The following is a 12,066-nucleotide window of genomic DNA, read 5'->3' on the forward strand; positions in this document are numbered from 1 at the left end:
TACTTACTCAATTTCTTATATAAAGTATTATTGAGCATGCGTATTCGGAATATAATTATACTATATATTTATATAATAATAACAATATTTTATAATAAATAGTGTTTAATATAATATATAGGTAATAAATTAATAATAATACATTTTTCATGAAAGTATTTGAAAGTGACATTGAATATTCCATATATAACTATAACTAACCTCAAATGTACGACAATTTTAAATTTAAATATGACTCAATCATTATTCAACCTTGATACCCATTCTGTAAGACAGTATAAATTTATTTAATAACTTAACTGCTTCTTTTTAAGAATTTAACGGAATGACATTTGTTGTTTGAAAATTTATTTGAATTTGATACAAGGGGCATATTAAAAGAAACACGTGTAAATATGAAATTTTGGCAATTTTGTTTAATTTATAGATTGTTTTCTCACGATTTAAATAAACTTAATACTTATAACTTATAACTTTTAAAACAAATAATACTGACACTGCTTTATTTAATAACAAAAATAATATTGAGATATGAATTTACATAAAATATTAACATTGCTATTTTATATCATTTATTATATTCTAGGAATGTCTCGATTGTGGATTTCTGATTTAATTAGTGTACTTAAAGGATCACAAAAAGTAACAAATGAAATTATAAAACATCAGGAAGAAGCAATCAAATTTGTTATCTTACATTCTAGTATACGAACCTCTGTAAAAAGTTGCTTAAAAGATGTAGGAGTAAAAATAAATAACATAGATCCAAGTAAGGTTCCTGTAAGTCTCACAGCTAATATTATGCAAAAAGATATACATTAAAATGCATCTATTTGGTATATGATAATGATTAACATGTATATTTCATTTGTTTTTTATATAAACAATTTAAACTATTGTCATATTATAGGAACAAGTGGCAGTTGAATTAAAGAATACATTAAATCGTTTAAATGTTGTTGAAAAAGGCATGACACAGTATATAAAAACTAGAACTAATCGAGCATTGAACATCGCTGATAATGACTATAAACCTACAGTACATAAAACAAAATTATACGTCTATAATTCAGCTAAAGATCCCAAGGAAATACTTATTGATGAAAAAGATATGTCAATAAAAATTGATTCAAAACAGACAGTATCGGAAGATAATTTACAGAATACTTTTACTGCGAACAAAAAATATGCAACTGTTAAAGAAAAAATAGAAACAATAACCAAGATGGAAAACGTACCAAAAATTGAACTTTCTAGAAAAGAAAAGGAAATTTTACATAAATTAGAGTTAGAATATGAGAAAGCTGAAAGAAAACAGTTCTCAGAAAATGTACTTTCTTCTCAAAATGTCAATGATAAAACAGAAATAAAACAAAATGATGTACATACTTCAAAAGCTTCAACAAAACCTCATATTAAACCATCTATAAAGCCTAAACAATCTGTAAGTATTATTCATAATACATTTTCGAATTTTTATATATGATTTAATATATATATATGTATATACATATATCATTAATATATTATATATAAATATATATATATATATATATATATATATATATATATATATATATATATATATATATATATATCATTAAAGCTTTCAGCTAATGCAAAAGAGCGAACAGTCCCTTCTACAAGACTTCAGAGAATGGTTAATTTTGGTACTTTGGGTATTGGTCTTGGAATCGGAACGATTGCAGAATATACACGTAGATCATTAGGTTTAAAGGAACAAAGGATGAGTGAAACTGTTGATAATATGTTTCTTACTAAAGCCAATGCAGAAAGAATTGTCACAACATTATGCAAAGTAAGAGGTAGATAAGTATATAATGTATATATTTTTAAAAATTTTATTTTGGTATTATTACATATATGTCATTAAATATATATTTAATTACATATTACATATATATTAAAGGTGCTGCTTTGAAAATTGGACAAATATTGAGTATCCAGGATAATACTATTATAAGTCCAGAACTACAAAAAGTTTTTGAAAGAGTTAGACAAAGTGCTGATTTTATGCCAAAATGGCAAATTGAGGTACAATGTTTATTACAATATAATGTTTATATACATTTATACGTGTTCAAAATATGTTTCCTAAGTAATTTATTAATAAACTTTTAGAGAGTACTTTGTTCTGAATTGGGTTACGATTGGCGAAATAAATTAACAAAATTTGAAGAAAAACCATTTGCTGCTGCATCTATTGGTATGTATATTTGATATATAAAAAGACAATATTAAAAATTGTTTATCATAGGTCAAGTACATCATGCTACATTATTAACTGGAGAAGATGTAGCAATTAAAATTCAATATCCTGGTGTAGCTGCTGGTATCCAGAGTGATATTGAAAATTTAATAGGCATAATGAAGGTATTATTAAAAATATAAACAAGTTTAATATTTATTAAGAATCTCTAATGTATATAAATTTTCATAGGTGTGGAATATGTTTCCAGAAGGTATGTTTATTGACAATTTAGTTGAAGTAGCAAAACGTGAACTTGCTTGGGAAGTGGATTATCTAAGAGAAGCAGAATGTACAAAAAAATATAAAGAGCTTATGAGTCCTTACAATGATTATTATATACCAAAAGTTATAGGTAAAAACTTATCTAATAAATAATTATTATATTATAAGCTGCCATAATCTTATAAATTATTACAACTTTTAGATGAACTTTCAACGAGTCAGGTATTTACAACAGAACTTGTGGATGGTATTCCTGTAGATAAATGTGCTGAAATGGATTTAGAAATACGAGAAAATATATGCAAATTAATCATGCGTTTGTGTTTAATGGAATTATTTGTATTTCGATATATGCAAACAGATCCAAATTGGTCAAATTTCTTCTATAATCCTGAAACAAAACAGGTTTATAATCTATTCTCATTAAAAAAAAATATTAATAACAAAAAATTTATATTATGACAGTGTTACAAACATTACAATTATTTTGTAATTTTAGCTTGTATTGCTGGACTTTGGAGCATGTCGAAGTTATGAAAAAGCATTCATGGATAAATACATAGAAGTTATAAATGCAGCTAGTTTAGGAGATAGAGAAAAAGTTTTGAATATATCCAGAGATATGGGATTTTTGACTGGATATGAAACTAAGGTTTTTACAAAAAATATTATTTAAATTTAAATATTATATGAAATAAAGAAACATGTATAAATTTTCAACTTGCGAATGCTAAATACTTACTAAAATTAACAGAGATTCATAATTTTATTGTAGATTATGGAAAATGCTCATGTGGAGACAGTAATGATACTAGGACAAATTTTTCAAAGTGATCGAGAATATTTTGATTTTGGTGGGCAAGATGTTACGAAAAGGTAATTTATAATCTTTAATTTAAATTTACATTAAATTAACTTTATAGCTTATGATTCATTATACTTTAGAATTCAAGCACTGGTTCCAACTATATTAAATCACCGACTGTGTCCTCCTCCTGAAGAAATTTATAGTTTACATAGAAAATTATCAGGCGTGTTTTTACTATGTGCAAAACTTAATGTTAAAATGAATTGTCGTAATATGTTTCGTGAAGTATACAATAATTATACATTTGGATAATATTATTAAAACTGAAGATGAATGATAAATTTTATTCTTAATAAAAAAATGCTTATCATTCTATCAAATATCAATTTATTTTTTAATAAATAATATATGTAGTTAAATTTAAAATTTAACGAAAGAAAATTGAAAAGAATTGATTTATTATTATAATTTTTTGTACATTATTTCACATCAACGTGATGAGATATTTTTTTAAATATGTACATACACAACACTCATTCTGCAATGTATATGTACATTCTGATGATTTATTATTATTATTGCAAATATACGTTTGAGCAGTTTTTATCACAGAACAATGGTATTATTCGAAAAAACTTGTTCATCAAAGACGACCACTTCTTCTTCTGCCAGTATACTTAGAATCTGCACAAACTATTTTGCCTTGTTTTCTACGTCTTTCCTTTTTTTCCGCAATCCAATCTCTGCTTTTTTTTAAAGGTTTACCTCTTGCTTTCTTGATATGTTCTCTTTGGAAACAAATTATAATTTTTTTTGATTTTATAAGGAATAATGGATTAGAGAAAATATATTAAAAATTAAAAAAATACCTTTTCGATGTATAAGTAATATTCGAATTTCCTTCATTTGTACCTAAAGCTTGTGGAAGCGCAGCTGGTCCTCCTGTCATTAGAACTAAAAAGAACTTTTTTGCTTTTGTACTGTTAGGGAAATCAACGACCATACCACCAAAAAATCCAGCTTTTGTAGCTTGTATCATTACTAATTCAATTTGTTGATTATTCTCCGGATAAAATTGAAGAACTGCTCTTGCAGATCTTGTAAGACAAGAATAAAGTGTAGAGAAAAATCGATATAGTCTTTTGCTAGGATTGTGAGTAGCTTTATCTGCATTACATAACCATTGTAATGCAGAGATACTCACTGCGCCATCAAAACTTCCTGCTCTAAATGGCATGCCTTGACCCATGTCTCCCAAAATTAAATCTCCATCTGTTTCTCTTTCTTGAGCAACGTCTATTTTATATGTATATATAAAAGATTACATTATGTAGTTGGATTAATAAGTCAAGGAATAAACTAAAAAAATAATTACTAAGCATAGCAGAAGAAATGTCGATTCCAATCCAGGTATGTCCTTCATCCTCTAGTACACTCCCACTAAGTCCTGAGCCACAACCAATATCTAATAATAATGCTGGTGCATCTTCTGACAATAATAATAACTCAACAGCTCGTTCACACATTTGCACTTGAATATCCATAATACGTGAACTGTGGAGACCAAGTTGTACAGATAAGATAATAGTTTTATAATAAATAATTTATTTAACTTTATAAAGTTTACCTTTGTGTATATTTTCGTGCTTCGTCTTCATTGTAAAACTAATAACAGAAAATACACATGAAAGTTTTACATAACCTTTATACACTATAGATTATAATTTAATAAAAACATACCACTTCAGGAGGTGCTAAATGTTCCGGACGCCTAGACATTTTTCTAAAGTCTGTTTTAATCTTGATTTAATTGTTATTATAACAATTTGTAATATGTTACTTAAATCTAAAATATACAATGCACTATTGAATGGCAAACTAAGAACACGATTGAAATTACTAGATGAGAATTCATTATAAATGAAATATCAAATCCTATATATATATCTTTTATTTGTAAATTATAAATTTAATTTCAATGTGAAATATTTTTTTCGAATATTCTTTTTCCTTTTTTTTTTTTTTAATAATAATTATACGATAGAAATTGAGAATATCAATTTTTTAAAATATCAATTTAAGGTTGTTCATCAACTTTCGCTTCGAAGCGTGTGTAACTCCAGCGGCAGATATGGACAAAATATGAACTACAAATGCAAATGAGAACGCTATCCCTACCATGCGTTTATCGTATCAGTGTATAAGATTGGTTAGTATATCTTTCACGCGTAAATAACAGTTGGTTTCGTGTAGATTAAAGTAGGCTGTAAACTCATCAGTCTCTCAAATGCAAATCTTTTTTTTATTTTAGTATCCGTCTTGCAGTGATCCGTGAAAGATATAATGTCGGTATGCATTTGTTTCACGACAAATTATTAAGCATAATCGTTCGTGCTCGCAGACACGCGCGCAAATGTTCACCTATCCTTCTTGTATTCTCGCGTAAAAATCGATGATGAATCGACCCATTCGACGATATATCGGACTCATCCGATCGCAGATGTATCTATCCTTCGATGATTCAGATTTGAGAAGAAAAGAAGAAGAAAATAAGAGAAAAAGAAGAAAAGAAAGACAATGCGTGCTCGCACGTGACAACGATGGAACTCCGAACGAGAGGTTGACAAATTGAATATCGTTTGATGATTCCTCGATGATCCCTAGAAAAGAAGAAGTTAAGATGAAGAAGAGAAAGAGAAGAAATATGAGATGAAAAAAAGAGCAAGAGAAAGAAAAGAAAGGAAACCCAAAGAAAGAAAAGAAAAAAGAACGAGGTGGACATATTGAATATCCACTCGAACAAAATCGAAATACAAAAATAGGGTTCGATTTTTATTTGAGCCATGAAGGAGACCCATCCAAAGATCCATGAAGAGCCTTTCCCAAGAGTTGCAGCCGAGAGCTCTATATGATGCTGAAACAGAAACCCGCATAAAGGCCCACACCCATGGGCCCTAACCATGGGTTCCACCCTAGACTTATAACTAATAATTAATAAAAGTAAATAAGAATAAATAGAAATGACAGCGAACATAAATGCTATAGAAAAGTTTTCTGTGCGTTTCTCTAAGATATTATTTTAGCATTCTAATATATCTGATTCATTTATTTATCGAAGTATGATTAACAATGTAAATGTTTAATTAAATTTAGAATGAGAAGATTTTGAAAAGTATTGTAATATGTACCCATTCGCTCGGTAATACTTTCATCCCATAAGATTTCGGTATATTGAAAGTACTATCGATCCAGATCTCATCATGTGGACGTTATTGCATTTGAAAACCCATTTATCCTCATGTATTGATTTTGTTAACGTCACACGTAAGAAAACTAACTGGGTAATCGTCAAAATTAATAAAAGGATCATATATATTTATATTATTCGAGATCATCAACCCAGAGATAAAAATTTTTAAATATTGGAATTTTAAATCAAAGTTATTTTAATTTTCTCGCGCGTTGATATCTTTGTGACATTTTTTTTTTATTTTTGTCATAGAATCATCTGTTCAAAAAGTGACCGGGTAAGTTATCGTTGATTTTCTATGCAAGCAACGTGAAATGCATTTCCTTGCATTTGGATTTATTCAGAAAATCTGAGCATCAGCTATTTCTGTGTACAAGCACAAAAATAATCGCTACTTCATGATACAAAGCGTCCCATTCAAACGTAAGTGGAAATCAGTAATGGAGGTGCGAGCTTCTTCTCTTTTGCCGCAAATTTCAAGGGGCGCCACAGTACGAAGCTTTTTCTTCGCGAAAAATGTCAAAAATATCATTTACGCCAATAATAAGAACAGGTGTAATTCTTAACTTTTAATTTTGATGAAAAAGATCTCACTTTAAAGATGAAGGTTTAATCCAGGACATTGCTTTTTTAAATATTTGAACGATGAATCTTTGTCTTTAAAATAAGACCTTGTTCATTAAAATTGGTCAAGAATTACACCTGTTCTTATGCTTGGCGTAAACTATTATAAAACAAAACGTGATGAACAGCCTTAATAAATATATCCTCTTTTAACAATTATACATTTCCGCATTCTAGGGAATATTTTTAAATAACAATTATACAATTTTAAAATTACAATTATTTATTATAATTAATAATTTATAAATTTTATTACATAACTTTTAAATATTTTTCCAACTCTTTAAAATATAAATTTTCGTTTGACAACAGACTGATTCTCGAAAAGCTCTTCATATAAAAACAGAAGTTGAAAATTAGAAATAACTAATTGATTTTGTATCATTACTATCCAAACAAAATACATTGGGTAGTATTATCGACTTCACGGAGTAAACTCGAACTACGATTTTCGATAATTGTATTGAAGGAATGAAATATCGATTTAGTCGTTTGAACTACACGTGCTGTTTATTTGTTAAAGATGAAAAGATTTGTTGAATGTTATTGATGAAGAAAATTTTACGATTTACTTCATTATTAATATTATGCAAGGGATCTTTTTTAAGGAAATAATACCTCCTTGTGAGGTAAGCAAAAATCGACGTTTCACCTCGAAAGTTAAGAAACGACGTAACCTTAGATCTCGTTGCTTTTCTTCAGTATAGCGTCCTAATAAACAATTGGAAAAAATGGTACCACTTGGGCCTTCACCGAGTCATCAGTCGTCTGTTAATAATTCGTCTACTACATCTGCTACCGGAACGAAAGGTAGTTCAACATTGGTAAGTTTGTTATATTTATACCATAAGTACATGTTATATATTGCGTTTCTTTTTACTTTCTTAATCATGTATAAGAAAATGAATTGTATAATATTCATAAAAAATAATTTAAGTCTTTATGTAAATTTTATACATTCATTATTTGCAGAAGCCAAATTATACATTGAAGTATACGCTAGCAGGTCATACTAAAGCTGTGTCATCTGTCAAGTTTAGTCCTAATGGAGAATGGTTAGCAAGTTCTTGTAAGTACAAAGATACTTAAAAAGTTATTGAAACATAACAGAATTGCTTTAATATTGTAAAATAAATATGTAAAATATATAAATGTGTTAAAAAAACAACAGTAAAGTATATATAATAATAAATATATTATATTAATAATAATAATAATTTCATTTGTTTTTAGCTGCTGACAAACTTATTAAAATTTGGGGATCTTATGATGGAAAATTTGAGAAAACCATTTCTGGTCATAAACTTGGTATTTCCGATGTTGCCTGGTCTAGTGATAGTAGGTTGTTAGTATCTGCTTCTGATGACAAAACATTGAAAATATGGGAATTAAGTTCTGTAAGTTTTTGTTTCATAAAAACATTTCATAAAAAATAATTAGATGATAAAAAATATTTAACTTCTCTTTCCAAACACTTACTGTTTTGACTACTTTTTTATTATTTTAAATCATCGATTTAAATTTTACATTATCTATAGAATAAAATATTCTTCATTGTTAATTATTTATAAATTTTCAGGGAAAGTGTTTAAAAACGTTAAAAGGTCATAGTAATTATGTCTTTTGCTGTAATTTTAATCCTCAATCTAACCTTATAGTTTCGGGATCGGTGAGTTATTTAGTATTGTTAAAAGAAAGAGAATTATATATAAATTCTATGAATATTTCATATGTATTGACTAGTAAACACACTTGTATATAAATAAATATATATTATCATATAATATATAATATAAAATATGATATTAAAAAAAAGAATTTTTATTAGTTTGACGAAAGTGTACGCATTTGGGATGTAAGAACTGGAAAATGTTTAAAAACACTTCCAGCTCATTCAGATCCAGTAAGCGCAGTGCACTTCAATAGAGATGGTTCTTTGATTGTTTCCAGCAGTTATGACGGTCTTTGGTAAGTTTTTGTATAAATACAATTTTGTCAAAGTGATTTTATGTCCACAATCAATAATTTGTCATTTACTTCCACAAATTTCAATTTTATCTGCTTTTGATATTACATTTTCTCTGTTATGCTTTTTTCTTCTTTTTAAACAAATTTTCTATTTAATTTAAACAAATGCTTATTCTGCCATGCACATATGCTGCTATAAAAAGGTGTATATATCTTTATATATTACGTGATAATACAGTCGAATTTGGGACACAGCATCAGGACAGTGTTTAAAAACACTGATAGATGATGACAATCCTCCGGTATCTTTTGTAAAATTCTCACCAAATGGAAAATATATCCTAGCTGCTACATTGGACAATACATTAAAACTATGGGATTACAGTAAAGGAAAATGTCTAAAAACATATACGGGTCACAGGAATGAAAAATATTGTATATTTGCCAATTTTTCTGTCACAGGAGGAAAGGCAAGCTGTTTTTTTAATATTTGATCTTTTTTATGATTTTTAATTTTGTACTTCTTATATTTATCCTTTTGCAACAATATATTTTTTTATTGATTTTTCTTTTTTATTTTTAGTGGATTGTATCAGGCTCTGAAGACAACATGGTATACATATGGAATTTACAAACTAAAGAAATAGTGCAAAAATTACAGGGACATACAGGTAAAGTAGAAATATTTGTGTATGATAATTTTGTGTTCATAATTTCTTATTTTACTTTTTATTTTAAAAAACAGATGTAGTACTATGCACAACATGTCACCCAACAGATAATATTATAGCTTCTGCTGCTCTTGAGAATGATAAGACCATCAAACTATGGAAAAGTGATACATAAAATAGATTCTTTTTATTCATTATTGATTTTGCCTGTACAAAATGTGCTTTTATATTATAGATATCATTATATTAAGTACATAGAATTCAAGCTTGAATCACGCTGTTTTTATTTTCTTAAACGTTACAATTCGTTAAGTAAAATAAGAACTAGAGGTATATATTCAAAAAAGTACATACCTGTAAAGCGTGTCATGTGGTCCATAAAAACTTAAAATTATTGGTTGTCTGTAATTGTATACTTTTAACTACATTTTTGATTTTATAATACGTACTTGGATAACAATATTTAACTTATCATTTATTATTTACATAATGAAAATCATTTTTGCATAAGAGTTGCCATTTAGATGCGAACAAAAATTGAGATGAAAAAAAATGTAAAAATAATTCACTTTTACTTTATATTGTTCTATTTTGCAATATGAATAATGATCAGACAGTATTTATTTATGTTCCTTTCTTTCGAAATGTAAAGTTAATATTTTAAATAATTATAAAACAATTTTTATTATCGTTTCGTCATACCATTAACTTGACTGAAAGGAATAAGTTAGTTAAATAAAATTATTTTTGCTCTAACTAAGAGAAATGTTTGTTTTATTATCCTGGAAAACAAAATGTGTTGAGTATAGTTCAGAATAAGGTCAATTATTGTTGTAAGCATTTATAAACACAAAGATACCATATATTTTTAATTACTTTAGATAAATATTGATCTGTGCTAATGCTATTTTTATACTAAACTTTATAACATTTTTAAATATTTCAGTGTGGTTTAATCAAACCACAGACTTCATTAACGATAAAGATGATCTGCATATATATTACTAGCTATCTCAGATTCCCATTTGTCTCCATTATTTAATAATTTTTCTTTATTATATAGCATTTCTTCATGAGTTTCCGAGGAAAACTCAAAATTTGGTCCCTAAAATTAGAAATACATAAAAATATTTATTATTTGTATTAAATTCTATAATTGAATGATATACCTCGACAATTGCATCTACTGGACAAGCTTCTTGACAAAAACCACAATAAATACATTTGGACATATCGATATCATATCTCGTAGTACGACGAGATCCATCTTCCCTTTCTTGTGCTTCAATGGTAATAGCTTGAGCAGGACATACAGCTTCACAAAGTTTACATGCAATACATCTTTCTTCGCCTGATGGATACCTATTATTAAAATAATATTATAAATGAGTGCAAATATAATTATAGATGATAATATACTTTTAGGAATAATAAAACATATCATGACTTTTCTCATTATTTCAATTACTTATTATGTTATAAATACCTTCTCAATGCATGTTCCCCTCTAAATCTTGGGCTCAAAGGACCTTTTTCAAAAGGATAATTTATTGTTGCTGGTTCTCGAAAGAAATGAGATAACCCAATTCCAAGACCACGAAAAATTTCGAGCATAAATAGATTGGTACCATGATCTTCAAGAGTCATATCTTTTTCTGGTTTATTAATATAATAGTATTTGTTACGTACCGAATACGTATTCCAAATACTTGGTACAGATATGAGCCTAGGCCCTACAAAACGATAATAAATGTTCATATGTAGGTTAACATTTCTTTTATTCGTCAAATGAATAATAGCAACAGAAAAATTAATTGACATAATTTAAAAGTCATTTGAAATGTCATTTTCTTTTTTTTTTTTTTATTTATTTATATAAATAACACAGATAAATAATTTTTTCTTATAATAATAATTAAACTTGTGTTTTTTAGAAATTATACTAAATTATTATTACATCAAATTATGTAAATGGCGAAAAAGAAAAAAATATTAAATAATTTTTTTATTAATCAGCAAATAATTTAATATAATGATTAATATACCATTTCGGATCAGCTGTAGCGAACCCATAATTGCAGTCGCAATTTGCACAAAGTTGACTAACTTTTTGGTATTCTCACGTACATAGAAACGTATATTTTTGTGAGATAAGAAGCAAAACTCGATAAAAGGTACCTGTAGTTAAGATTTTGTTACCTATAGGGGGCGCTAATGTCGCACTATCTTTTATGCGCTTGATAGACAAGTT

General features: G+C 27.3%; 4 protein-coding genes and 1 long non-coding RNA gene across 9 annotated transcripts; 3 read left to right on the forward strand and 2 right to left on the reverse strand.

Moving 5' to 3' along the window:
• Positions 1–67: 67 nt before the first annotated feature.
• Positions 68–3,684, forward strand: LOC124421724 (atypical kinase COQ8B, mitochondrial). 4 transcript variants are annotated; one of them, XM_046957258.1, is made up of 12 exons: positions 68–121; positions 587–780; positions 911–1,444; positions 1,607–1,826; positions 1,931–2,055; positions 2,143–2,227; positions 2,279–2,394; positions 2,462–2,624; positions 2,697–2,899; positions 2,994–3,146; positions 3,270–3,370; positions 3,440–3,684. In XM_046957258.1, exons 2-12 carry the CDS (start codon positions 589–591, stop codon positions 3,612–3,614), a joined length of 2,067 nt encoding a protein of 688 aa, XP_046813214.1. In that variant the 5' UTR covers positions 68–121; positions 587–588; the 3' UTR covers positions 3,615–3,684. The 4 variants fall into 4 exon arrangements, with proteins under 4 accessions (XP_046813214.1, XP_046813213.1, XP_046813212.1 ...); XM_046957257.1 differs by lacking the exon at positions 68–121 and adding an exon at positions 128–267; XM_046957256.1 differs by lacking the exon at positions 68–121 and adding an exon at positions 229–389.
• A 59-nt stretch (positions 3,685–3,743) lies between these two features.
• Positions 3,744–5,219, reverse strand: LOC124421725 (probable 18S rRNA (guanine-N(7))-methyltransferase). Its single transcript, XM_046957260.1, has 5 exons — positions 5,043–5,219; positions 4,930–4,967; positions 4,678–4,856; positions 4,172–4,598; positions 3,744–4,090 (listed from the first exon to the last, which is right to left on the reverse strand). The coding sequence occupies exons 1-5, from the start codon at positions 5,079–5,081 to the stop codon at positions 3,946–3,948; spliced, it is 828 nt and encodes a 275-aa protein (XP_046813216.1). The 5' UTR covers positions 5,082–5,219; the 3' UTR covers positions 3,744–3,945.
• A 162-nt stretch (positions 5,220–5,381) lies between these two features.
• LOC124421726 lies at positions 5,382–6,465 on the forward strand. The gene is made up of 2 exons (XR_006941719.1): positions 5,382–5,511; positions 5,614–6,465. It is a non-coding gene; the product is annotated as an uncharacterized LOC124421726 (long non-coding RNA).
• A 1,119-nt stretch (positions 6,466–7,584) lies between these two features.
• On the forward strand, positions 7,585–10,573 carry LOC124433205 (protein will die slowly). 2 transcript variants are annotated; one of them, XM_046982951.1, is made up of 9 exons: positions 7,585–7,805; positions 7,884–8,000; positions 8,149–8,245; positions 8,410–8,573; positions 8,756–8,845; positions 9,005–9,144; positions 9,383–9,614; positions 9,728–9,815; positions 9,890–10,573. In XM_046982951.1, exons 1-9 carry the CDS (start codon positions 7,764–7,766, stop codon positions 9,988–9,990), a joined length of 1,071 nt encoding a protein of 356 aa, XP_046838907.1. In that variant the 5' UTR covers positions 7,585–7,763; the 3' UTR covers positions 9,991–10,573. The 2 variants fall into 2 exon arrangements, with proteins under 2 accessions (XP_046838907.1, XP_046838908.1); XM_046982952.1 differs by having other exon boundaries at positions 7,592–7,805; positions 7,879–8,000.
• An 82-nt stretch (positions 10,574–10,655) lies between these two features.
• LOC124433206 (NADH-ubiquinone oxidoreductase subunit 8) lies at positions 10,656–12,011 on the reverse strand. Its single transcript, XM_046982953.1, has 4 exons — positions 11,861–12,011; positions 11,302–11,548; positions 10,985–11,177; positions 10,656–10,920 (listed from the first exon to the last, which is right to left on the reverse strand). Exons 1-4 carry the CDS (start codon positions 11,886–11,888, stop codon positions 10,789–10,791), a joined length of 600 nt encoding a protein of 199 aa, XP_046838909.1. The 5' UTR covers positions 11,889–12,011; the 3' UTR covers positions 10,656–10,788.
• Positions 12,012–12,066: the final 55 nt, after the last annotated feature.

The sequence above is a fragment of the Vespa crabro genome, chromosome 2 (genome assembly GCF_910589235.1).
Source record: "Vespa crabro chromosome 2, iyVesCrab1.2, whole genome shotgun sequence".
Classification (NCBI taxonomy): domain Eukaryota; kingdom Metazoa; phylum Arthropoda; class Insecta; order Hymenoptera; family Vespidae; genus Vespa; species Vespa crabro.

Excerpts from the sequence above, each read along its gene's own strand:
- LOC124433205 (XM_046982951.1), top strand. The coding sequence starts at position 7,764 with ATGCAAGGGATCTTTTTTAAGGAAATAATACCTCCTTGTGAG. Across the intron at positions 8,001-8,148 it reads CGAAAGGTAGTTCAACATTG|AAGCCAAATTATACATTGAA; the intron begins GTAAGTTTGTTA and ends CATTATTTGCAG. Across the intron at positions 9,816-9,889 it reads AAAATTACAGGGACATACAG|ATGTAGTACTATGCACAACA; the intron begins GTAAAGTAGAAA and ends TTTAAAAAACAG.
- LOC124421725 (XM_046957260.1), bottom strand. The coding sequence starts at position 5,081 with ATGTCTAGGCGTCCGGAACATTTAGCACCTCCTGAAGTG. Across the intron at positions 4,968-5,042 it reads ATTTAGCACCTCCTGAAGTG|TTTTACAATGAAGACGAAGC; the intron begins GTATGTTTTTAT and ends TTCTGTTATTAG. Across the intron at positions 4,857-4,929 it reads GCACGAAAATATACACAAAG|TTCACGTATTATGGATATTC; the intron begins GTAAACTTTATA and ends TGGTCTCCACAG.
- LOC124421724 (XM_046957258.1), top strand. The coding sequence starts at position 589 with ATGTCTCGATTGTGGATTTCTGATTTAATTAGTGTACTTAAAGGATCA. Across the intron at positions 781-910 it reads TAGATCCAAGTAAGGTTCCT|GAACAAGTGGCAGTTGAATT; the intron begins GTAAGTCTCACA and ends GTCATATTATAG. Across the intron at positions 3,147-3,269 it reads TGACTGGATATGAAACTAAG|ATTATGGAAAATGCTCATGT; the intron begins GTTTTTACAAAA and ends ATTTTATTGTAG.
- LOC124433206 (XM_046982953.1), bottom strand. The coding sequence starts at position 11,888 with ATGGGTTCGCTACAGCTGATCCGAAATG. Across the intron at positions 11,549-11,860 it reads GCTACAGCTGATCCGAAATG|GGCCTAGGCTCATATCTGTA; the intron begins GTATATTAATCA and ends ATCGTTTTGTAG. Across the intron at positions 10,921-10,984 it reads CAGTAGATGCAATTGTCGAG|GGACCAAATTTTGAGTTTTC; the intron begins GTATATCATTCA and ends TTCTAATTTTAG.